The sequence below is a fragment of the Scatophagus argus genome, chromosome 16 (assembly GCF_020382885.2).
Source record: "Scatophagus argus isolate fScaArg1 chromosome 16, fScaArg1.pri, whole genome shotgun sequence".
Lineage (NCBI taxonomy): Eukaryota > Metazoa > Chordata > Actinopteri > Scatophagidae > Scatophagus > Scatophagus argus.
The window spans coordinates 10,592,269-10,615,859 of record NC_058508.1 but is presented as its reverse complement, the minus strand read 5'-3'; the positions used below and the strand labels follow the sequence as shown (position 1 = coordinate 10,615,859).

Here is a 23,591-nt window from a genome sequence, read left to right as displayed (position 1 = left end):
TCAAAAGTCACTTAAATTTTGTCACCATCCTCAAGGCTCCAGTCACTTGCATTAATGAAGCAACGGCGACCTCTACTGGCAAAAATGGCTTATTACAATATTTTTATGAAAGAAACTCAGATGAATACTTGAAGACGTCCTGCCAAATATTTTAAAACTGCTTCCTACTACCTGCTTGTCATAAGAATTCGTATGAAGAAAATATGCAGAACAAAGGCTGCAGTCTGCCTTCCAAACTCTTTTACAGAGATGACAACAGCAGTTTAGTTGTTGTGAGGACGTGGGATGTGGTTTCAGTAATTTTTGAGTAATTTTCATGGCCAGTTGGTCTGAATGTTTTGTTACAGTGAATTTATGTGGAGTGATGGCAAGAAATTGCTTTTGTCAGTTGACAGTATGCTTGTGTAACAAGTTTAAGGAGTCACAGAAGTCCATGTTTATCATGAAAGAACATGCTTTAATACATGTTGCAAAGGCGAGCATTATGCTCAGTTACAAATCAGGAAAGTCTGGAAGAAATACAAGAAAACACAAAGCATTTCAAGGCAGCTTAAAGAACAAATGATCAAATGACTCTATGTGGCACTTCTCTGCTAAACAGCTCAGTTGTTTAAAAGCTGTGTCTATATGTAACCTTATGCAAGACTTCAATGCAACAATCCTTGCAAGTTTGGAGGTTTAACTGATTTCAACTCGACTGATGCGAACATCCCCTGCAATCCTGATGACGGGGTATCTGTGTGCACCGAAGCGGTTGGGGAATTGGAATTTAGAGCCATCTGATAAAGTCACCTGGAACTCTGCAGGGGTGAATTTAATGATCATCTGGCAGGAAGTGTGCGAGAGACAGGGAGAAAAGGGAAGAATTGGCAGAAAATAACATTACATATTGAACTTCTACTCTGTTCTTTGATAAAGCAGACATATCAAAGTTGACACACCTTCTGAGCTCTATGTAATATGTGACATGGTGATTTAATTAAAATTAGCTCTTTTATGCTTTGTATTATCATTACAAACACCTGAAAATATCTCGTCTAACGACTCATGCACAGATATTGTTCTCACAGACCTCTGTGAGCCTATAAACCGGTTCTCAAATGATAACAGTGAAGGTATTAGAGGCATAATGGCGTACATTTTCCACCAGAGGTCACTAACAGAAAGACAGAGACACAGTGTATGGCTGAAGACGTTGACGCAGGGCGAAAATACACACACACAGGGTTTCTCACCTTGAACTCCTTTTCGTATTCGAAAGGAAAGGATCCTTGACGGTATTCCTCCTTCCATTTGCCTTCCTGGCGAGTGTTGCAGACCACCTTATTCTCATCGTAGTGGATGTTAAAGCGGGGATTGATATGCAAAGCAATATCCTCTTCGTCTGGGCCAATGTTCACTGAAAATCTGCAGGCCATTGTAACAACAAGATTTATTAGATTTTTACACATACAACCTTAGCTGTGCAAATGAAACAAGCACAGAAAGGCGAAGGTTTCATTCGTCATAATCTTGAAGCTTCAGCCAAGTTCTGTGCTGTAATTAAAGAAGAGAATCGATACTTAAACAAAAAATGAATCTTTTTCCTAATTTCAATGAAAACACTTGGAGGCAACAAGGTTTCAGCCTTGTGACTTTACTTGCTAAACATCCACATGTCATGTCAGCTACCATGTCGTACCTTATACAGACATCTATAGAATATACTCGGTCCTGATCTCATTATAATTTCATTAACGGATAAGACATCCAAATGTCTAAACAAAGGCATAGCATTCTGAAATACAACCATGGGATATTGTTGATATTGGATATTGTTTGTGGAAAACAGATATAAAATACTGTTAATGAGACTTGAATGCAAAGAAAAACCAGGAAGACACAAACTATTTTAGCTTTCTTGTGATGTACTTGTTTCAAAATGTCAAGATAGCATTTTACATTCATACTTACTCTTTTATCCCAGCCTTGGGGACACCAACAATGGTCAGGGTCTGCCAGACCTTGAAGGACATGGTCTTTATGATCATATCCTGTGCAGATAAAGACGGGTGGTGGGTGTGGTGGTGATACAGTGTGTTATTGTCTGGAAATACTACAAGATTTTACTAGATACGATTATTATTGCAGTTTCAGGCACAAAACAGCATCAGCAGTAGCCTCAGCCAACTGTCCAAACCTTACTCCATCCTTAGAAAATACAAAACATGGTCAAACAGAATGTACATGTCAACTAGCAGTCAGTTTCACATTTAAAATACAAACGCATGCTGTTCGTTCATCTGAGTCATAACATACAGAGAATAAAAAGCACAGCGGGAGCACAATATTATTGTCAAAATTATACTTACTTTCACCATCTTGGCAAGCGTAGTCAGTCAGGTACAGCTGAGAAGAAGTGACAAGCTGCAGGACCTTTCCTCACTGCACCCTGACAGGAGAATATATACAGTGTGTGTGCAGTGTGGGTGAAGGCTTCAACTTGGGTGACATTTCAATCAACGAAGACAATCAGGCCAATGATAACCATCAAACAGTCAGTCCAAGTGTGAAGTTATTGTGATGATCCACCCTTTCTTTAGTGAAGGACTTCTGCGGTTTGGGTTTGTCGCTTGTTAAAAATGCATTTAAAACAAGATTATCAAATTGATTTGGCTGTTGCTTTGAGTGTTAGTTGAACACTGAAAACACATCTGTGAACACATTAATGAATCTTGATGAATGAAAGAAAGAAAGGAAAGGTCATCATACATCCCACACATAAACTGTTTTTCTCTCTTCAAATCATCATCATGCACAATGCTCATACATACACACACACACACACACAAATTGTGTCTGATTGAAAGTTCTGGCACATTTCAGTATGTGAGCACATTAGACTCACCAAGAGCTCAAAAGAACAATCAGATAATATGTTTTTGTTTTAACATATTTCTTCTCTATCTACTTCACAGTCACCATTTTTTTCAAAATTCAATTTGATTACTGGAAGTACTTCTATTCACTCCATTATTGTACATCCATATGTATTATTTAGTTATTTTCAGTTGTTTTTATCATGGTGAAAATTATTGTTGTTGCTTACTTTTCAACTTGTTGCAGTCAAGCAGTGTATTCTTGTTGTGATTAAATTTACCCTTTGTGATACAGTCCCTTATTTGTAAATATTTCCAAAAATTATCTTCATATTCCAAATTATATTTTTGCATAGCACCAGCAGACGACAAGAACACTCCATCCACACACAGATCACTTAGTTTGTGTATCCCTTTTACAAGCCATTGATTCCAAAAGACAGATTTTTTCCCAATACGTATAGCTGGGTTGTGCCACAGAGAGGCATAAGGTTGTCTTAAGTGTGAAATACTATAGATCTTATGAATTTCTCTCCAAACTGCTTTAGAATAAGAAAGCACTGGGTTTGAAAAATAATTATGTCCAGAAGTTGTTACACCATGTGAGGGGACATCCAGAGGTTCAAACGGACTAGTTAGGTCCCTTTCAGTTTTGATCCAACTCAGCTCCTGACCCTTCCAATGTTTTCTCAACCTAGACATTTCAAATGACAGATTATATAATCTTACAATAGGTACACCCATACCTTCTATTTCCTTTGGTGACCACATCTTTTTAATATTAATCCTTGGTCTCATTTTATCCCATAAAAAGTCTTTGATAATTCTATCATAATGTTTAAAAATTTGTGGCACTATATTGACTGATAACAACATGGAAACATAGTTGAATTGTGGTGCAACCACCATTTTAATGACATTAATTTTTCCCCACAGTGTGAGCTTCAACTTTCCCCATTTATCCAAGTTCATTTTTATTTTCTGGAGGAGTGGTTCCATATTCGAGAGCATTATTTCATCCAGATTTACATTTAGTTGAATGCCTAGATATTTCATACCTGAAGGTATAAATTTGAAGCCATATGAAGTGATAACCCCAGAATGACATGTATAACCTGATAATCTATTGACAAATCTGTTGACAAAGCATTTCTGGTTCCTTCTTCTCAGGAACAACTACATCTGGCACTGTTCTAAGGAACTGGCAGTATCCACATTATCAACAGTACCCATACACACACACACACACACACACACACACACACACATTAATGAATCTTGATGAATGAAAGAAAGAAAGGAAAGGTCATCATACATCTCACACATACATTTTTTTTCAAATCATCGTCATACATACACACACACACACACAAATTGTGTCTGATTAAAAGTTCTGGCACATTTCAGTATGTGAGGACAATAGACTCACCAAGATCAGATAATATGTTTTTGTTTTAACATATTTCTTCTCTATCTTCTTCACAGTCAGTCTTTTTGCATTCCGTCGGTTCTTCACGCTGCCGTCTCCAACGTCTCTTCATTTACGCCAAGCTTACGTGCAGCAGCTCTATTTCCTTCTTGGACAGCCAGTTCGATTGTTTTTAACTTAAAAGCTGCATCATGGTACGGTACTTCCTGCTAAATCTGTTAAAACTGCTTACTAGGACCAGCTTGTCATGTCAGACATCCATCTTAGAGACATAGAGAGAATAAAAAACAAGCAGGAGCACGATATTGTTGTCAGAATTAGACTCACTCTGTTCATCTTGGCAAGCGTGGTCTCCACACTCCAAAAGGAAGAAAAGTTCTTGCATTTTTGTATTCACAAAGTGCTGCATGCCCTAACTATGTAAATAATGCCACAGTGTCAGAGTGACAGCTTTAATCTCTGGAGTTTGGTTTTGTTGCATGTTGTAAGTGTGCTGCATGTAACAGTGTTTGCTGACAAACAATTTGAGGTTGTTTAAAACTGCTTACTTGGACCTTCTTGTCTTAAGAATTCATCAGAAGAAAATATGCAGAAAACAAGGTTTCAGACTTATGATTTCACTTGCTAAACAGCCACATCTCATGTCAGCTACCATGTTGTACCTTATACAGACATCTATAAAATATACTCAGTCCTGATCTCATTATAATTTCATTAACGGATCATGAAATTATCCAAATGTCTAAACAACAGAATAGCATTCTGAAATACAACCTTGGGATTTGTTTGTGGAAAACAGATATAAAATACTGTTAATGTGACCTGAATGCAACAAAAAAAACAGGAGGACACAAACACAGACACACGCGGACACAAATGCAGACACAGACAATACTGCTGTTGGTAGACTGACAACACAGCTCTGAGTATTAATCTTTTCTGCAACTAAAATGAAGTGGGGAATTGCTAAAATGAATTATTTCCAATGAAGAGTGCAGGCAAAAGAGATGGGTTGAAGCTGAGGCCTGACTGAGAGGGAGTGAGACAAAAAGAGACAAGTGAGTGAGGCAGAGATAAGACGAGTGGAGAACGGGAAAGGAGGAGAAGGTCTAAACGGTGGTCATCATGCCAAGGAGATGTGCTCCTTCTCCTCCTCTACAGAGAGGACCTTCGACACTTCCAGGTAGCTTCAGAGCTCTGGTTAAGTCACACACACACATGCACAGACACACACACACACACAGACACAGACACACGTTAATTAATCTTGCCAAACAAAAGAAAGGAAAGGTCATCCTACACGACTCCTTTAGAGCCTGTTCTCACACATAAACTCTTTTCTTCTTCGCTCCTCAAGTCATCCTCACACACATTGCCTGCTGTTACATCAGATTAGACTGTATTAATGTTCACGAGTCTCGCAAACACATCACACACACACACACACACACACACACACACACACACACACACATACACACACACATACACAAATGATGTGTCTGGTTGAAACTACCGCAAAGATTTATGTCTTCTTTTGAAGATTTTGTGCATGTGGTACAAATTCTCATCAAGAGCTCAACAGAGACATCAGATAATATGATGTTTCTTTCAAATATTGTTTCACTGTTTTCTTCACAGGAAGATCATGTTTTGAATGATTCAACTTTTGATCACAGTATTTCATTCCCTTAATTATTGAACATCGATACCATTTCAAGACTGTCAAAGAACGGATAAAACGGGTTTAACCAGACTCCATCTGAAGGCAGAGAAAGGTCAGATAATGTGGACACAAACACTGAAACCACTGACATCATAACTGACCGACAGATTCAAAAGTCACTTCAATTTTTTCACCAGTGAGTGATATGCTATCTTCAAGTCTCCAGCCACTTGCATTAACGTAGCAATGGTGACATCTACTGGCAAAAGTTTATTATTATATTTGATTTATTCAAGACATTTAAGATGAATACCGTACTTGAAGACGTCCTGCCAAATATGTTAAAACTTTTCATTTTCATTTCCTTGGTTGGGAATATTGCAAATTGCAATGTCTGTAAGAAAGAAGAATAAATAAAGGAATTGTGATTCTGATTCTGACAACTTTAAGCTCTGGAGTTCGTATCTGTTGCAGGCTGTAAATTTGTTGCATGTTGCACTGTTGAACACTGAAAACACATCTGTGAATATGGTGTGAGAGGACTCCAAAAGGAAGGAATGTGCGGATTAACAAAATGTCTGACTGTTCAATGACAGACAAGCACACACTTACAGTTACACAGCAAGCTTACAATTGCAGAACCGTGAAACTCAGTTCAGCTTGTTTAATTGACAGTTTGATGACAAACCATTTGTGGGTTGTGGTTCTCAGGAACAATTACATCTGGCAATAATCTAAGGTTAAAAGAATCAAAAGTCACTCAAATTTTGTCACCAGTGAGTGATACGGCATCCTCAAGTCTCCAGTCACTTGCATTAATGTAGCAATGGCGACCTCTACTGGCAAAAATGGCTTATTATAATATTTTTATGAAAGAAACTCAGATGAATACTTGAAGACGTCCTGCCAAATATTTTAAAACTGCTTCCTACTACCTGCTTGTCATAAGAATTCATATGAAGAAAATATGCAGAACAAAGGCTCCAGTCTGCTTTCCAAACTCTTTTACAGAGATGACAACAGCAGTTTAGTTGTTGTGAGGTGTGATGTGGTTTCAGTAATTTTTGAGTAATTTTCATGGCCAGTTGGTCTGAATGTTTTGTTACAGTGAATTTATGTGGAGTTGATGGTTTGTTTGTGTAAGATGTTGACATAATCACAGAAGTCCATGTTTGTCATGAAAGAACATGCTTTAATACATGTTGCAAAGGCAAGCATTATGCTCAGTTACAAATCAGAAAAGTCTGGAGGAAATACAAGAAAACACAGCATTTCAGGGCAGCTTAAAGAACAAATGATCAAATGACTCTATGTGGCACTTCTCAGCTAAACAGCTCAGTTGTTTAAAAGCTGTGGCTATATGTAACCTTATGCTAGACTTCAATGCAACAATCCTTGCAAGTTTGGAGGTTTAACTGATTTCAACTCGACTGATGCAAACATCCTCTACAAATTTGATGACGGAGTACCTCCCTGCATCGAAGCGGTTGGGTAATTGGATTTTAGAGCCATCTGGTAAAGTCACCTGGAACTCTGCAGGGGTGAATTTAATGATCATCTGGCAGGAAGTGTGCGAGAGACAGGGAGAAAAGGGAAGAATTGGCAGAAAATAACATTACATATTGAACTTCTGCTCTGTTCTTTGATAAAGCAGACATATCAAAGTTCACACACCTTCTGAGCTCTATGTAATATGTGACATGGTGATTTAATTAACATTAGCTCTTTCATGCTTTGTATTATCATTACAAACACCTGAAAATATCTCGTCTAATGACTCATGCACAGATATTGTTCTCACAGACCTCTGTGAGCCTATAAACCGGTTCTCAAATGATAACAGTGAAGGTATTAGAGGCATAATGGCGTACATTTTCCACCAGAGGTCACTAACAGAAAGACAGAGACACAGTGTATGGCTGAAGACGTTGACGCAGGGCGAAAATACACACACACAGGGTTTCTCACCTTGAACTCCTTTTCGTATTCGAAAGGAAAGCTACTCCCATGGACTTCTTTATCCCATTTGCCTCCCTGGCGAGAGTTGCAGACCACCTTTCGAGAGCAGCCATCAAAACGAGGGTTGATATGCAAAGCAATATCGTCTTCGTCTGGGCCAATATTCACTGAAAATCTGCAGGCCATTGTAACAACAAGATTTATTAGAGTTTTACACATACAACCTTAGCTGTGCAAATGAAACAAGCACAGAAAGGCGAAGGTTTCATTAGTTGTAATCTTGAAATTTCAGCCAAGTTCTGTGCTGTAATTAAAGAAGAGAATCGATACTTAAACAAAAAATGAATCTTTTTCCTAATTTCAATGAAAACACTTGGAGGCAACAAGGTTTCAGCCTTGTGACTTTACTTGCTGAACAACCACATGTCATGTCAGCTACCATGTCGTACCTTATACAGACATCTATAGAATATACTCGGCCCTGAGCTCATTATAATTTCATTAACAGATAAGGCATCCAAATGTCTAAACAAAGGCATAGCATTCTGAAATACAACCATGGGATATTGTTGATATTGGATATTGTTTGTGGAAAACAGATATAAAATACAGTTAATGAGACTTGAATGCAAAAAGAAACCAGGAAGACACAAATTATTTTAGCTTTCTTGTGATGTACTTATTTCAAAATATCAAGATAGCATTTTACATTCGTACTTACCTTGGTATCCCAGCCTTGGGGACACCAACAATGGTCAGGGTCTGCCAGACCTTGAAGGACATGGTCTTTATGATCATATCCTGTGCAGATAAAGACGGGTGGTGGGTGTGGTGGTGATACAGTGTGTTATTGTCTGGAAATACTACAAGATTTTACTAGATACGATTATTATTGCAGTTTCAGGCACAAAACAGCATCACCAGTAGCCTCAGCCAACTGTCCAAACCTTACTCCATCCTTAGAAAATACAAAACATGGTCAAACAGAATGTACATGTCAACTAGCAGTCAGTTTCACTTTTAAAATATAAATGCATGCTGTTCGTTCATCTGAGTCATAACATACAGAGAATAAAAAGCACAGCGGGAGCACAATATTATTGTCAAAATTATACTTACTTTCACCATCTTGGCGAGCGTAGTCAGTCAGGTACAGCTGAGAAGAAGTGACAAGCTGCAGGACCTTTCCTCACTGCACCCTGACAGGAGAATATATACAGTGTGTGTGCAGTGTGGGTGAAGGCTTCAACTTGGGTGACATTTCAATCAACGAAGACAATCAGGCCAATGATAACCATCAAACAGTCAGTCCAAGTGTGAAGTTATTGTGATGATCCACCCTTTCTTTAGTGAAGGACTTCTGCGGTTTGGGTTTGTCGCTTGTTAAAAATGCATTTAAAACAAGATTATCAAATTGATTTGGCTGTTGCTTTGAGTGTTAGTTGAACACTGAAAACACATCTGTGAACACATTAATGAATCTTGATGAATGAAAGAAAGAAAGGAAAGGTCATCATACATCCCACACATAAACTGTTTTTCTCTCTTCAAATCATCATCATGCACAATGCTCATACATACACACACACACACACACAAATTGTGTCTGATTGAAAGTTCTGGCACATTTCAGTATGTGAGCACATTAGACTCACCAAGAGCTCAAAAGAACAATCAGATAATATGTTTTTGTTTTAACATATTTCTTCTCTATCTTCTTCACAGTCACCATTTTTTTCAAAATTCAATTTGATTACAGGAAGTACTTCTATTCACTCCATTATTGTACATCCATATGTATTATTTAGTTATTTTCAGTTGTTTTTATCATGGTGAAAATTATTGTTGTTGCTTACTTTTCCACTTGTTGCAGTCAAGCAGTGTATTCTTATTGTGATTAAATTTACCCTTTGTGATACAGTCTCTTATTTGTAAATATTTCCAAAAATTATCTTCATATTCCAAATTATATTTTTGCATAGCACCAGCAGACGACAAGAACACTCCATCCACACACAGATCACTTAGTTTGTGTATCCCTTTTACAAGCCATTGATTCCAAAAGACAGATTTTTTCCCAATACGTATAGCTGGGTTGTGCCACAGAGAGGCATAAGGTTGTCTTAAGTGTGAAATACTATAGATCTTATGAATTTCTCTCCAAACTGCTTTAGAATAAGAAAGCACTGGGTTTGAAAAATAATTATGTCCAGAAGTTGTTACACCATGTGAGGGGACATCCAGAGGTTCAAACGGACTAGTTAGGACCCTTTCAGTTTTGATCCAACTCAGCTCCTGACCCTTCCAATGTTTTCTCAACCTAGACATTTCAAATGACAGATTATATAATCTTACAATAGGTACACCCATACCTTCTATTTCCTTTGGTGACCACATCTTTTTAATATTAATCCTTGGTCTCATTTTATCCCATAAAAAGTCTTTGATAATTCTATCATAATGTTTAAAAAGTTGTGGCACTATATTGACTGATAACAACATGGAAACATAGTTGAATTGTGGTGCAACCACCATTTTAATGACATTAATTTTTCCCCACAGTGTGAGCTTCAACTTTCCCCATTTATCCAAGTTCATTTTTATTTTCTGGAGGAGTGGTTCCATATTCGAGAGCATTATTTCAACCAGATTTACATTTAGTTGAATGCCCAGATATTTCATACCTGAAGGTATAAATTTGAAGCCATATGAAGTGATAACCCCAGAATGACATGTATAACCTAATAATCTATTGACAAATCTGTTGACAAAGCATTTCTGGTTCCTTCTTCTCAGGAACAACCACACCTGGCAATATTCTAAGGAACTGGCAGTATCCACGTTATCAACAGTACCCATACACACACACACACACACACACACATTAATGAATCTTGATGAATGAAAGAAAGAAAGGAAAGGTCATCATACATCTCACACATACATTTTTTTTCAAATCATCGTCATACATACACACACACACACACAAATTGTGTCTGATTAAAAGTTCTGGCACATTTCAGTATGTGAGGACAATAGACTCACCAAGAGCTCAAAAGAACAATCAGATAATATGTTTTTGTTTTAACATATTTCTTCTCTATCTTCTTCACAGTCAGTCTTTTTGCATTCCGTCAGTTCTTCACGCTGCCGTCTCCAACGTCTCTTCATTTACGCCAAGCTTACGTGCAGCAGCTCTATTTCCTTCTTGGACAGCCAGTTCGATTGTTTTTAACTTAAAAGCTGCATCATGGTACGGTGCTTCCTGCTAAATCTGTTAAAACTGCTTACTAGGACCAGCTTGTCATGTCAGACATCCATCTTAGAGACATAGAGAGAATAAAAAACAAGCAGGAGCACGATATTGTTGTCAGAATTAGACTCACTCTGTTCATCTTGGCAAGTGTGGTCTCCACACTCCAAAAGGAAGAAAAGTTCTTGCATTTTTGTATTCACAAAGTGCTGCATGCCCTAACTATGTAAATAATGCCACAGTGTCAGAGTGACAGCTTTAATCTCTGGAGTTTGGTTTTGTTGCATGTTGTAAGTGTGCTGCATGTAACAGTGTTTGCTGACAAACAATTTGAGGTTGTTTAAAACTGCTTACTTGGACCTTCTTGTCTTAAGAATTCATCAGAAGAAAATATGCAGAAAACAAGGTTTCAGACTTATGATTTCACTTGCTAAACAGCCACATCTCATGTCAGCTACCATGTTGTACCTTATACAGACATCTATAAAATATACTCAGTCCTGATCTCATTATAATTTCATTAACGGATCATGAAATTATCCAAATGTCTAAACAACGGAATAGCATTCTGAAATACAACCTTGGGATTTGTTTGTGGAAAACAGATATAAAATACTGTTAATGTGACCTGAATGCAACAAAAAAAACAGGAGGACACAAACACAGACACACGCGGACACAAATGCAGACACAGACAATACTGCTGTTGGTAGACTGACAACACAGCTCTAAGTATTAATCTTTTCTGCAACTAAAATGAAGTGGGGAATTGCTAAAATGAATTATTTCCAATGAAGAGTGCAGGCAAAAGAGATGGGTTGAAGCTGAGGCCTGACTGAGAGGGAGTGAGACAAAAAGAGACAAGTGAGTGAGGCAGAGATAAGACGAGTGGAGAACGGGAAAGGAGGAGAAGGTCTAAACGGTGGTCATCATGCCAAGGAGATGTGCTCCTTCTCCTCCTCTACAGAGAGGACCTTCGACACTTCCAGGTAGCTTCAGAGCTCTGGTTAAGTCACACACACACACACACACACGCACACACACACACACACAGACACACGTTAATTAATCTTGCCAAACAAAAGAAAGGAAAGGTCATCCTACACGACTCCTTTAGAGCCTGTTCTCATACATAAACTCTTTTCTTCTTCGCTCCTCAAGTCATCCTCACACACATTGCCTGCTGTTACATCAGATTAGACTGTATTAATATTCATGAGTCTCGCAAACACATCACACACACACACACACACACACACACACACACACACAAATGATGTGTCTGGTTGAAACTACCGCAAAGATTTATGTCTTCCTATGAAGACATAAATTTTGTGCCATTTTGTGCATGTGGTACAAATTCTCATCAAGAGCTCAACAGAGACATCAGATAATATGATGTTTCTTTCAAATATTGTTTCACTGTTTTCTTCACAGGAAGATCATGTTTTGAATGATTCAATTTTTGATCACAGTATTTCATTCCCTTAATTATTGAACATCGATACCATTTCAAAACTGTCAAAGAACGGATAAAACGGGTTTAACCAGACTCCATCTGAAGACAGAGAAAGGTCAGATAATGTGGACACAAACACTGAAACCACTGACATCATAACTGACCGACAGATTCAAAAGTCACTTCAATTTTTTCACCAGTGAGTGATATGCTATCTTCAAGTCTCCAGCCACTTGCATTAACGTAGCAATGGTGACATCTACTGGCAAAAGTTTATTATTATATTTGATTTATTCAAGACATTTAAGATGAATACTTGAAGACGTCCTGCCAAATATGTTAAAACTTTTCATTTTCATTTCCTTGGTTGGGAATATTGCAAATTGCAATGTCTGTAAGAAAGAAGAATAAATAAAGGAATTGTGATTCTGATTCTGACAACTTTAAGCTCTGGAGTTCGTATCTGTTGCAGGCTGTAAATTTGTTGCATGTTGCACTGTTGAACACTGAAAACACATCTGTGAATATGGTGTGAGAGGACTCCAAAAGGAAGGAAAGTGCGGATTAACAAAATGTCTGACCGTTCAATGACAGACAAGCACACACTTACAGTTACACAGCAAGCTTACAATTGCAGAACAGTGAAACTCAGTTCAGCTTGTTTAATTGACAGTTTGATGACAAACCATTTGTGGGTTGTGGTTCTCAGGAACAATTACATCTGGCAATAATCTAAGGTTAAAAGAATCAAAAGTCACTCAAATTTTGTCACCATCCTCAAGGCTCCAGTCACTTGCATTAATGAAGCAACGGCGACCTCTACTGGCAAAAATGGCTTATTACAATATTTTTATGAAAGAAACTCAGATGAATACTTGAAGACGTCCTGCCAAATATTTTAAAACTGCTTCCTACTACCTGCTTGTCATAAGAATTCATATGAAGAAAATATGCAGAACAAAGGCTCCAGTCTGCCTTCCAAACTCTTTTACAGAGATGACAACAGCAGTTTAGTTGTTGTGAGGACGTGTGATGTGGGTTCAGTTTATGTTTCTCATGGATGATGAGTAATTTTCACGTGCCAGTTCACGGTCAGTTGGTCTGAATGTTTTGTTACAGTGAATTTATGTGGAGTGATGGCAGGAAATTGCTTTTGTCAGTTGATAATATGCTTGTATAACAAGTTTAAGGAGTCACAGAAGTCCATGTTTATCATGAAAGAACATGCTTTAATACATGTTGCGAAGGCAAGCATTATGCTCAGTTACAAATCAGGAATGTCTGGAGGAAATACAAGAAAACACAAAGCATTTCAAGGCAGCTTAAAGAACAAATGATCAAATGACTCTATGTGGCACTTTTCAGCTAAACAGCTAAGCTGTTGCTTGCATCTGCACATGTCAACAAGCTGAATTCTTGCATAATACATTTTGTGACAACTGCAAGTGAGGCACTACTGATGCCAAATATAGTCAGGAAATTAAAAGCTGTGGCTATATGTGACCTTATGCTAGATTTCAATCCAATAATCCCAGGGAGGGTTCAGGTTTACTCCACCTCAACTCTTTTGAGGCAAGCATCCCCACGAAAGCTGATGACGGAGTATGTATCCGCACCTATGCGGTTGGGGAAGAGGATTTCAGAGCCATCTGATAGGGTCACCTTGAACTCTGTACAGGTGAATGTAACCATGATCTGGATGGTAGCATGTGTGGAAGAGACAGAGAGAGAAAGGAAGAAAATGTAGAAAGTGATGTTATATTTTGAACTTCTGTTCCATTCTTTGATAAAGTAGACATTTCAAAGGTAAAAATCAGCTCTTACATGCTGTATCATATCATTATAAATACCTTAAAACAGTTTATCTAATGAAACATGCACAGATATAGTTCTCACAGACCTATGAGAGCCCATAAAGTGGTGCTCAAATGATAACAGTGAAGTTACCAGAGGTGTAGTGGCATACATTTTCCAGCAGAGGTCACTAACAGAAGGTAATAGGCGTGGGACACATTGTACGCCTGAAGACATCAATGCAGGGCAAGAATACACACACATATGGTCACTCACCTTGAACTCCTTTCCCTGTTGGAAAGGAAAGCCTCCCCCACGAACCTCGACACCCCAGATGCCGTTCTGGTAAGAGTTGCAGATCACCCTATTAACATCTCCCTTGGTGTTAAAACGAGGGTTGATATGAATTGCATAATTCAGTTCATCTTGGCCGATATTCACTTCAAAACTGCAACACAATGTGACAGAGAGATTTATTACATTTTGATATGCACAGCTTCAGCAGTAGCATGGTTGCTTTCCCTCTGCAAACCTTATCTTCATCGACCTCCTATTATCCAGGGGAAGTTTATACATAGTCACTGACTATAACTAATTATACATGGATGTAAAGAATGGCCCTCGTGTTGGGTCCAGTTATGGTATTCCACACAGAAAATGGAATGAAAACCAAAAACTGATAAAGAAGAATACGAAACAAAGAATGTGTTTCATTTGTTGTGCTCTGGAAGCCTCAGCCACCTACTGTGATGTAGCTAAACAGGAGAAAGTACACTGAAAGGAAAAGTGAACCTTTGTCATGATTTCAGTAAAACAGCTGGAGGGAACAAGGTTTCAGCCTCATGACTTCACTTGCTAAAGAACCACACGTCATGTCAGCTACCATGTCATACCTTATACAGACATCAATATAATATATTCAGTCCTAATCTCATTAAAGTTTCTTTAACCGATGAAACATCCAAATATCTGAACAAAAGAATAGCTTTATGTGAAACAAACATGACACTTGTTTGTTGAAAACAGATGGAAAATATTGTCAACGTGACCTGAACGCCGAAAAGAATCTGGAAGGCGCAAACTATCTGAGTTTTATTGTGATGAACTAATTTCAAAAATATCAAGATAGTTTTTTATGTTAGCACTTACCCAGCGGCATCAGAATTGACCACTCCAACAACGGTCAACTTCTGCTCAGCCTTAAAAGGCATGTTTTTTATGATCAAATCCTGTGAGGAAAGAGGTGATGGGGGTGGATACAGTGCCTTATTGTGTGAAAATACTACAAATACTACATATTATTATTGCAGCTTATTATTGCAGCTTCAAGCCATCAAGCACAAAACAGCATCAGCAGTAGCCCTGGCAAACTCTCCAACCTTTGCCTCATCCACAGAATTTACATGTCAATCAGATGTCAGACTCACTTTTAACATACGAGCTCATACTGCTTGTCCATCTTAGAGACATAGAGAGAATAAAAAACAAGCAGGAGCACAATACTGTTGTCAAAATTAGACTCACTCTGTTCATCTTGGCAAGCGTTGAGCGAGTTGATGTTTGTTTGTGTAAGATGTTGACATAATCACAGAAGTCCATGTTTATCATGAAAGAACATGCTTTAATACATGTTGCAAAGGCAAGCATTATGCTCAGTTATAAATCAGGAAAGTCTGGAGGAAATACAAGAAAACACACAGAATTTCAAGGCAGCTTAAAGAACAAATGATCAAATGACTCTATGTGGCACTTCTCTGCTAAACAGCTCAGTTGTTTAAAAGCTGTGGCTATATGTAACCTTATGCTAGACTTCAATGCAACAATCCTTGCAAGTTTGGAGGTTTAACTGATTTCAACTCGACTGATGCAAACATCCTCTTTAAAGTTGATGACGGGGTACCTCTCTGCACCGAAGCGGTTGGGGAAGTGGATTTTAGAGCCATCTGGTAAAGTCACCTGGAATTCTGCAGGGGTGAATTTAATGATCATCTGGCAGGAAGTGTGCGAGAGACAGGGAGAAAAGGGAAGAATTGGCAGAAAATAATATGACATATTGAACTTCTACTCTGTTCTTTGATAAAGCAGACATATCAAAGTTGACACACCTTCTGAGCTCTATGTAATATGTGACATGGTGATTTAATTAACATTAGCTCTTTCATGCTTTGTATTATCATTACAAACACCTGAAAATATCTCGTCTAACGACTCATGCACAGATATTGTTCTCACAGACCTCTGTGAGCCTATAAACCGGTTCTCAAATGACAACAGTGAAGGTATTAGAGGCATAATGGCATACATTTTCCACCAGAGGTCACTAACAGAAAGACAGAGCCACAGTGTATGGCTGAAGACGTTGACGCAGGGCGAAAATATACACACACAGGGTTTCTCACCTTGAACTCCTTTTCATATTCGAAAGGAAAGCTACTCCCACAGACTTCCTCATCCCATTTGCCTCCCTGGTAAGAGTTGCAGACCACCACATTGTTTGGAGAGTAGCCGTCAAAACGAGGGTTGATATGCATAGCAACATCCTCTTCGTCTGGGCAAATATTCACTTTAAAACTGCAGAACATCCACATGTCATGTCAGCTACCATGTCTTACCTTATACAGAAATCTATAGAATATATTCGGTCCTGATCTCATTATAATTTCATTAACGGATAAGACATCCAAATGTCTAAACAAAGGAATAGCATTCTGAAATACAACCAAGGGATTTGTTTTTGGAAAACAGATATAAAATACTGTTAATGAGATCCGATTGCAAAAAAAAATCCAGGAAGACACAAACTATTTTAGCTTTCTTGTGATGTACTTATTTCAAAATATCAAGATAGCATTTTACATTTGTACTTACTCTGATATCCCAGCCTTGGGAACACCAACAATGGTCAGGGTCTGCCAGACCTTAAAGGACATGGTCTTTATGATCATACCCTGTGCAGATAAAGACGGGTGGTGGGTGTGGTGGTGATACAGTGTGTTATTGTCTGGAAATACTTTAAGATTTTACTAGATACAATTATTATTGCAGTTTCAGGCACAAAACAGCATCAGCAGTAGCCTCAGCCAACTGTCCAAACCTTACTCCATCCTTAGAAAATACAAAACATGGTCAAACAGAATGTACATGTCAACTAGCAGTCAGTTTCACCTTTAAAATACAAACGCATGCTGTTCGTTCATCTGAGTCATAACATACAGAGAATAAAAAGCACAACGGGAGCACAATATTATTGTCAAAATTATACTTACTTTCACCATCTTGGCAAGCGTGGTCAGTCAGGTACAGCTGAGAAGAAGTGACAAGCTGCAGGACCTTTCCTCACTGCACCCTGACAGGAGAATATATACAGTGTGTGTGCAGTGTGGGTGAAGGCTTCAACTTGGGTGACATTTCAATCAACGAAAACAATCAGGCCAATGATAACCATCAACCAATCAGTCCAAGTGTGAAGTTATTGGAATGATCCACCGTTTCTTTAGTGAAGGACTTCTGCGGTTTGGGTTTGTCACTTCTTATAAATACATTTAAAACAAGATTATTAAGTTGATTTGGCTGTTGCTTTGAGTGTTAGTTGAACACTGAAAACACATCCGTTCAAAGTTCAATGGTTCAAAGTTCAATGACAGACAAGCACACACTTACAATTACACAATACAGTGGCGACGGTATGGTGAAAGTTAGATCAGCTTGATTGTTTGACCATTTGTCGACAAAGCATTTCTGGTTCCTTCTTCTCAGGAACAATTACATCTGGCACTGTTCTAAGGAACTGGCAGTATCCACATTTTCAACAGTACCCATACACACACACACACACACACATTAATGAATCTTGATGAATGAAAGAAAGAAGGTCATCATACATCTCACACATAAACTTTTTTTCTCTCTTCAAATCATCATCATACATACACACGCACACACACACAAATTGTGTCTGATTGAAAGTTCTGGCACATTTCAGTATGTGAGCACATTAGGCTCACCAAGAGCTCAAAAGAACAATCAGATAATATGTTTTTGTTTTAACATATTTCTTCTCTGTCTTCTTCACAGTCACCATTTTTTTCAAAATTCAACTTGATGACAGGAAATACTTCTATTCACTCCATTATTGTACATCCATATGTATTATTTAGTTATTTTCAGTTGTTTTTATCATGGTGAAAATTATTGTTGTTGCTTACTTTTCAACTTGTTGCAATCAAGCAGTGTATTCTTGTTGTGATTAAATTGACCCTTTGTGATACAGTCTCTTATTTGTAAATATTTCTAAAAATTATCTTCATATTCCAAATTATATTTTTGCATAGCATCAGCAAACGACAAGAGCACTCCATCCACACACAGATCACTTAGTTTGTGTATCCCTTTTACAAGCCATTGATTCCAAAAGACAGATTTTTTCCCAATACGTATAGCTGGGTTGTGCCACAGAGAGGCATAAGGTTGTCTTAAGTGTGAAATACTATAGATCTTATGAATTTCTCTCCAAACTGCTTTAGAATAAGAAAGCACTGGGTTTGAAAAATAATTATGTCCAGAAGTTGTTACACCATGTGAGGGGACATCCAGAGGTTCAAACGGACTAGTTAGGTCCCTTTCAGTTTTGATCCAACTCAGCTCCTGACCCTTCCAATGTTTTCTCAACCTAGACATTTCAAATGACAGATTATATAATCTTACATTAGGTACACCCATACCTTCTATTTCCTTTGGTGACCACATCTTTTTAATATTAATCCTTGGTCTCATTTTATCCCATAAAAAAGTCTTTGATAATTCTATCATAATGTTTAAAAAGTTGTGGCACTATATTGACTGATAACATCATGGAAACATAGTTGAATTGTGGTGCAACCACCATATTAATGACATTAATTTTTCCCCACAGTGTGAGCTTCAACTTTCCCCATTTATCCAAGTTCATTTTTATTTTCTGGAGGAGTGGTTCCATATTCGAGAGCATTATTTCAACCAGATTTACATTTAGTTGAATGCCTAGATATTTCATACCTGAAGGTATAAATTTGAAGCCATATGAAGTGATAACCCCAGAATGACATGTATAACCTATTGACAAATCTGTTGACAAAGCATTTCTGGTTCCTTCTTCTCAGGAACAACCACACCTGGAAATATTCTAAGGAACTGGCAGTATCCACGTTATCAACAGTACACCCCCGCGCCCCCCCCCCCCCCCCCCGCGCCCACCCCCCCCCCCCCCCCCCCCCCCCCCCCCCCACACACACACACATTAACGAATATTGATGAATGAAAGAAAGAAGGTCATCATACATCTCACACATAAACTTTTTTTCTCTCTTCAAATCATCATCATGTGAATCCTAACAAAATAAATAAAGAAAATGTCATCCTACATTACTACATTAGAACTTGTTCTCATATGAAAAATGTTCTCTCCTCAAACCATCATCACACACAATGTTCATACATACACACACATACACAAATACACACACAAATTGTGTCTGTTTGAAACTACTGGCACATTTAAGTGCAAGCAGAGCACATTAGGCTCAGCAAGAGCTCAAATGAACGATCAGACGATATGATTTTTGTTTAAAATATTGTCTTCTTCACAGTCACCATGTTTTTCATAATTCAATTTTTGATAACAGGAAGCACTTCCATTCACTCCATTATTGCAAAGTGTCAAAACTGTCAAGATAGAGATAGACAGATAGATAGATACTTTATTGATCCCGAGGGAAATTCAAGAAGAATGGAGTAGGTTTAATCAATATGGAATCATGAGTGTTGACCTCAGCTGATGGCAGAGAAAGGTCAGATAATGTGGACACAAACACTCCACTGAGATCATAACTGATCAGCAGATTCAAAAGTCACTTCAAATTTCTCACCAGTGAGTCATACACCATCCTCAAGTCTCCAGTCACTTGCATTAATGTAGCAATAGCGACACCTACTGGCAAAATGGATTATTGTGATTTTATTTATGAAAGAAATTCCAATGAATACCGTATTTTCCGGACTATAGAACGCACCTGAGTATAAGCCGAACCCACCAAATTAAATAATCATAATAATATTTGTACATATATATAGGCCGCACTTGACTATAAGCCGCAGGTGTCCACATTGTAACATGACATACGTTTTCAAGTCTGGACCATCTGCTTTTATTACCTCTGAAAGCTTTTGTCGTCTTTTTGCATTCCGTCAGTTCTTCACGCTGCCGTCTCCAACGTCTCATCATTTACGCCAAGCTTACGTGCAGCAGCTCTATTTCCTTCTTGGACAGCCAGTTCGATTGTTTTTAACTTAAAAGCTGCATCATATGCATTTCTTCGAGTGTTTTCCATGATGACGGTATGTGCGTGACACGCAAAATGACTGTTAAAAGTTACGCTTAAAACTAGCGCCTTCCTCTTCGCATCACCAGGCCGTTAGCCCGTAAAAATCTATAGAATAGCCGCATCGTTGTTTAGGCCGCAGAGTTCAAGGCGTGGGAAAAAGGTAGCGGCTTATAGTCTGGAAAAAACGGTACTTCCTGCTAAACCTGTTAAAACTGCTTACTAGGACCTGTTTGTCATAAGAATTCGTAAGAAGAAACTATGCTGAAAAAAGGCTGCAGTCTGCCTTCCAAACCTCTTTAATAGAGATGTAAACAGCGGTTTAGTTGTTGTGAGGACGTGTGATGTGGGTTCAGTTTATGTTTCTCATGGATGATGAGTAATTTTCATGTGCCAGTTCATGGCCAGTTGATCTGAATGTTTTGTTACAGTGAATTTATGTGGAGTTGATGGTTTGTTTGTGTAAGATGTTGACATAATCACAGAAGTCCATGTTTATCATGAAAGAACATGCTTTAATACATGTTGCAAAGGCAAGCATTATGCTCAGTTACAAATCAGGAAAGTCTGGAGGAAAACAGCTAAACAGCTAAGTTGTTTAAAAGCTGTGGCTATATGTAACCTTATGCTAGACTTCAATGCAACAATCCTTGCAAGTTTGGAGGTTTAACTGATTTCAACTCGACTGATGCAAACATCCTTTTCAAATTTGATGACCGGGTACCTCCCCGCACCGAAGCGGTTGGGGAAGTGGATTTTAGAGCCATCTGGTAAAGTCACCTGGAACTCTGCAGGGGTGAATTTAATGATCATCTGGCAGGAAGTGTGCGAGAGACAGGGAGAAAAGGGAAGAATTGGCAGAAAATAACATTACATATTGAACTTCTACTCTGTTCTTTGATAAAGCAGACATATCAAAGTTGACACACCTTCTGAGCTCTATGTAATATGTGACATGGTGATTTAATTAAAATTAGCTCTTATATGCTGTGTATTATCATTACAAACACCTGAAAATATCTCGTCTAACGACTCATGCACAGATATTGTTCTCACAGACCTCTGTGAGCCTATAAACCAGTTCTCAAATGATAACAGTGAAGGTATTAGAGGCATAATGGCATACATTTTCCACCAGAGGTCACTAACAGAAAGACAGAGACACAGTGTATGGCTGAAGACGTTGACGCAGGGCGAAAATATACACACACAGAGTTTCTCACCATGAACTCCTTTTCGTATTCGAAAGGAAAGCTACTCCCACGGACTTCCTCATCCCAGTTGCCTCCCTGGTAAGAGTTGCAGACCACCACATTGTTTGGAGAGTAGCCGTCAAAACGAGGGTTGATATGCATAGCAATATCCTTTTCGTCTGGGCAAATATTCACTTTAAAACTGCAGGCCATTGTAACAACAAGATTTATTAGATTTTTACACATACAACCTTAGCTGTGCAAATGAAACAAGCACAAAAAGGTTCTGCGATGTAAAAATGTAGAAATGATACTAAAATGAAAAATGAATCTTTTTCCTAATATCAATGAAAACACTTGGAGGCAGCAAGGTTTCAGCCTTGTGACTTTACTTGCTAAACATCCACATGTCATGTCAGCTACCATGTCGTACCTTATACAGACATCTATAGAATATACTCGGTCCTGATCTCATTTTAATTTCATTAACAGATAAGACATCAGAATGTCTAAACAAAGGAATAGCATTCTGAAATACAACCAAGGGATTTGTTTGTGGAAAACAGATATAAAATACTGTTAATGAGACCTGAATGCAAAGAAAAACCAGGAAGACACAAATTATTTTAGCTTTCTTGTGATGTACTTATTTCAAAATATCAAGATAGCATTTTACATTCGTACTTACTCTGATATCCCAGCCTTGGGGACACCAACAATGGTCAGGGTCTGCCAGACCTTAAAGGACATGGTCTTTATGATCATATCCTGTGCAGATAAAGACGGGTGGTGGGTGTGGTGGTGATACAGTGTGTTATTGTCTGGAAATACTACAAGATTTTACTAGATACGATTATTATTGCAGTTTCAGGCACAAAACAGCATCAGCAGTAGCCTCAGCCAACTGTCCAAACCTTACTCCATCCTTAGAAAATGCAAAACATGGTCAAACAGAATGTACATGTCAGCTAGCAGTCACTTTTAAAATACAAACGCATGCTGTTCGTTCATCTGAGTCATAACATACAGAGAATAAAAAGCACACCAGGAGCACAACATTGTAAAATTATGCTTACTTTCACCATCTTGGCAAGCGTAGTCAATCAGGTACAGATGAGAAGAAGTGACAAGCTGCAGGACCTTTCCTCACTGCACCCTGACAGGAGAATATATACAGTGTGTGTACAGTGTGGGCGGAGGCTTCAACTTGGGTCAATCAGGCCAATGATAACCATCAACCAATCAGTCCAAGTGTGAAGTTATTGTAATGATCCACCCTTTCTCTAGTGAAGGACTTCTGCGGTTTGGGTTTGTCACTTGTTATAAATACATTTAAAATAAGATTATTAAGTTGATTTGGCTGTGGCTTTGAGTGTTAGTTGAACACTGAAAACACATCTGTGAACACAGTGTGAGAGGACTCCAAAATGAAGCAAAGTGCGGATTAACAAAACATTTTATTTTACATGAATTTCAATGACAGACAAGCACACACTAACAATTACACAATACAGTGGCGACGGTATGGTGAAAGTTAGATCAGCTTGATTGTTTGACCATTTGTTGACAAAGCATTTCTGGTTCCTTCTTCTCAGGAACAACTACATCTGGCACTGTTCTAAGG

The 23,591-nt window shown here is 38.3% G+C and overlaps 5 protein-coding genes across 9 annotated transcripts; all 5 read right to left on the bottom strand.

Moving 5' to 3' along the window:
• Positions 1-436: 436 nt before the first annotated feature.
• On the bottom strand, positions 437-2,501 carry LOC124073620 (beta-galactoside-binding lectin-like). Of its 2 annotated transcripts, none has more exons than XM_046415976.1 (4): positions 2,352-2,501; positions 1,954-2,033; positions 1,236-1,407; positions 437-825 (listed from the first exon to the last, which is right to left on the bottom strand). In XM_046415976.1, the coding sequence occupies exons 1-4, from the start codon at positions 2,358-2,360 to the stop codon at positions 679-681; spliced, it is 408 nt and encodes a 135-aa protein (XP_046271932.1). In that variant the 5' UTR covers positions 2,361-2,501; the 3' UTR covers positions 437-678. The 2 variants fall into 2 exon arrangements, with proteins under 2 accessions (XP_046271932.1, XP_046271934.1); XM_046415978.1 differs by having other exon boundaries at positions 2,358-2,452.
• A 4,623-nt stretch (positions 2,502-7,124) lies between these two features.
• On the bottom strand, positions 7,125-9,165 carry LOC124073624 (beta-galactoside-binding lectin-like). 2 transcript variants are annotated; one of them, XM_046415984.1, is made up of 4 exons: positions 9,032-9,165; positions 8,634-8,713; positions 7,922-8,087; positions 7,125-7,511 (listed from the first exon to the last, which is right to left on the bottom strand). In XM_046415984.1, the coding sequence occupies exons 1-4, from the start codon at positions 9,038-9,040 to the stop codon at positions 7,365-7,367; spliced, it is 402 nt and encodes a 133-aa protein (XP_046271940.1). In that variant the 5' UTR covers positions 9,041-9,165; the 3' UTR covers positions 7,125-7,364. The 2 variants fall into 2 exon arrangements, with proteins under 2 accessions (XP_046271940.1, XP_046271941.1); XM_046415985.1 differs by having other exon boundaries at positions 9,038-9,104.
• Positions 9,166-13,832: 4,667 nt separating this feature from the next.
• On the bottom strand, positions 13,833-17,782 carry LOC124073622 (beta-galactoside-binding lectin-like). 2 transcript variants are annotated; one of them, XM_046415980.1, is made up of 5 exons: positions 17,691-17,782; positions 16,484-16,489; positions 15,568-15,647; positions 14,695-14,866; positions 13,833-14,319 (listed from the first exon to the last, which is right to left on the bottom strand). In XM_046415980.1, the coding sequence occupies exons 1-5, from the start codon at positions 17,691-17,693 to the stop codon at positions 14,173-14,175; spliced, it is 408 nt and encodes a 135-aa protein (XP_046271936.1). In that variant the 5' UTR covers positions 17,694-17,782; the 3' UTR covers positions 13,833-14,172. The 2 variants fall into 2 exon arrangements, with proteins under 2 accessions (XP_046271936.1, XP_046271937.1); XM_046415981.1 differs by lacking the exons at positions 16,484-16,489; positions 17,691-17,782 and adding an exon at positions 15,943-15,980.
• On the bottom strand, positions 16,050-23,153 carry LOC124073619 (beta-galactoside-binding lectin-like). Of its 2 annotated transcripts, XM_046415975.1 has the most exons (5): positions 23,044-23,153; positions 22,656-22,735; positions 21,998-22,169; positions 21,392-21,587; positions 16,050-16,209 (listed from the first exon to the last, which is right to left on the bottom strand). In XM_046415975.1, the coding sequence occupies exons 1-4, from the start codon at positions 23,050-23,052 to the stop codon at positions 21,441-21,443; spliced, it is 408 nt and encodes a 135-aa protein (XP_046271931.1). In that variant the 5' UTR covers positions 23,053-23,153; the 3' UTR covers positions 16,050-16,209; positions 21,392-21,440. The 2 variants fall into 2 exon arrangements, with proteins under 2 accessions (XP_046271931.1, XP_046271930.1); XM_046415974.1 differs by lacking the exon at positions 16,050-16,209 and having other exon boundaries at positions 21,269-21,587; positions 23,044-23,150.
• On the bottom strand, positions 16,216-17,790 carry LOC124073621 (beta-galactoside-binding lectin-like). Its single transcript, XM_046415979.1, has 4 exons — positions 17,685-17,790; positions 17,287-17,366; positions 16,818-16,989; positions 16,216-16,407 (listed from the first exon to the last, which is right to left on the bottom strand). Exons 1-4 carry the CDS (start codon positions 17,691-17,693, stop codon positions 16,261-16,263), a joined length of 408 nt encoding a protein of 135 aa, XP_046271935.1. The 5' UTR covers positions 17,694-17,790; the 3' UTR covers positions 16,216-16,260.
• Positions 23,154-23,591: the final 438 nt, after the last annotated feature.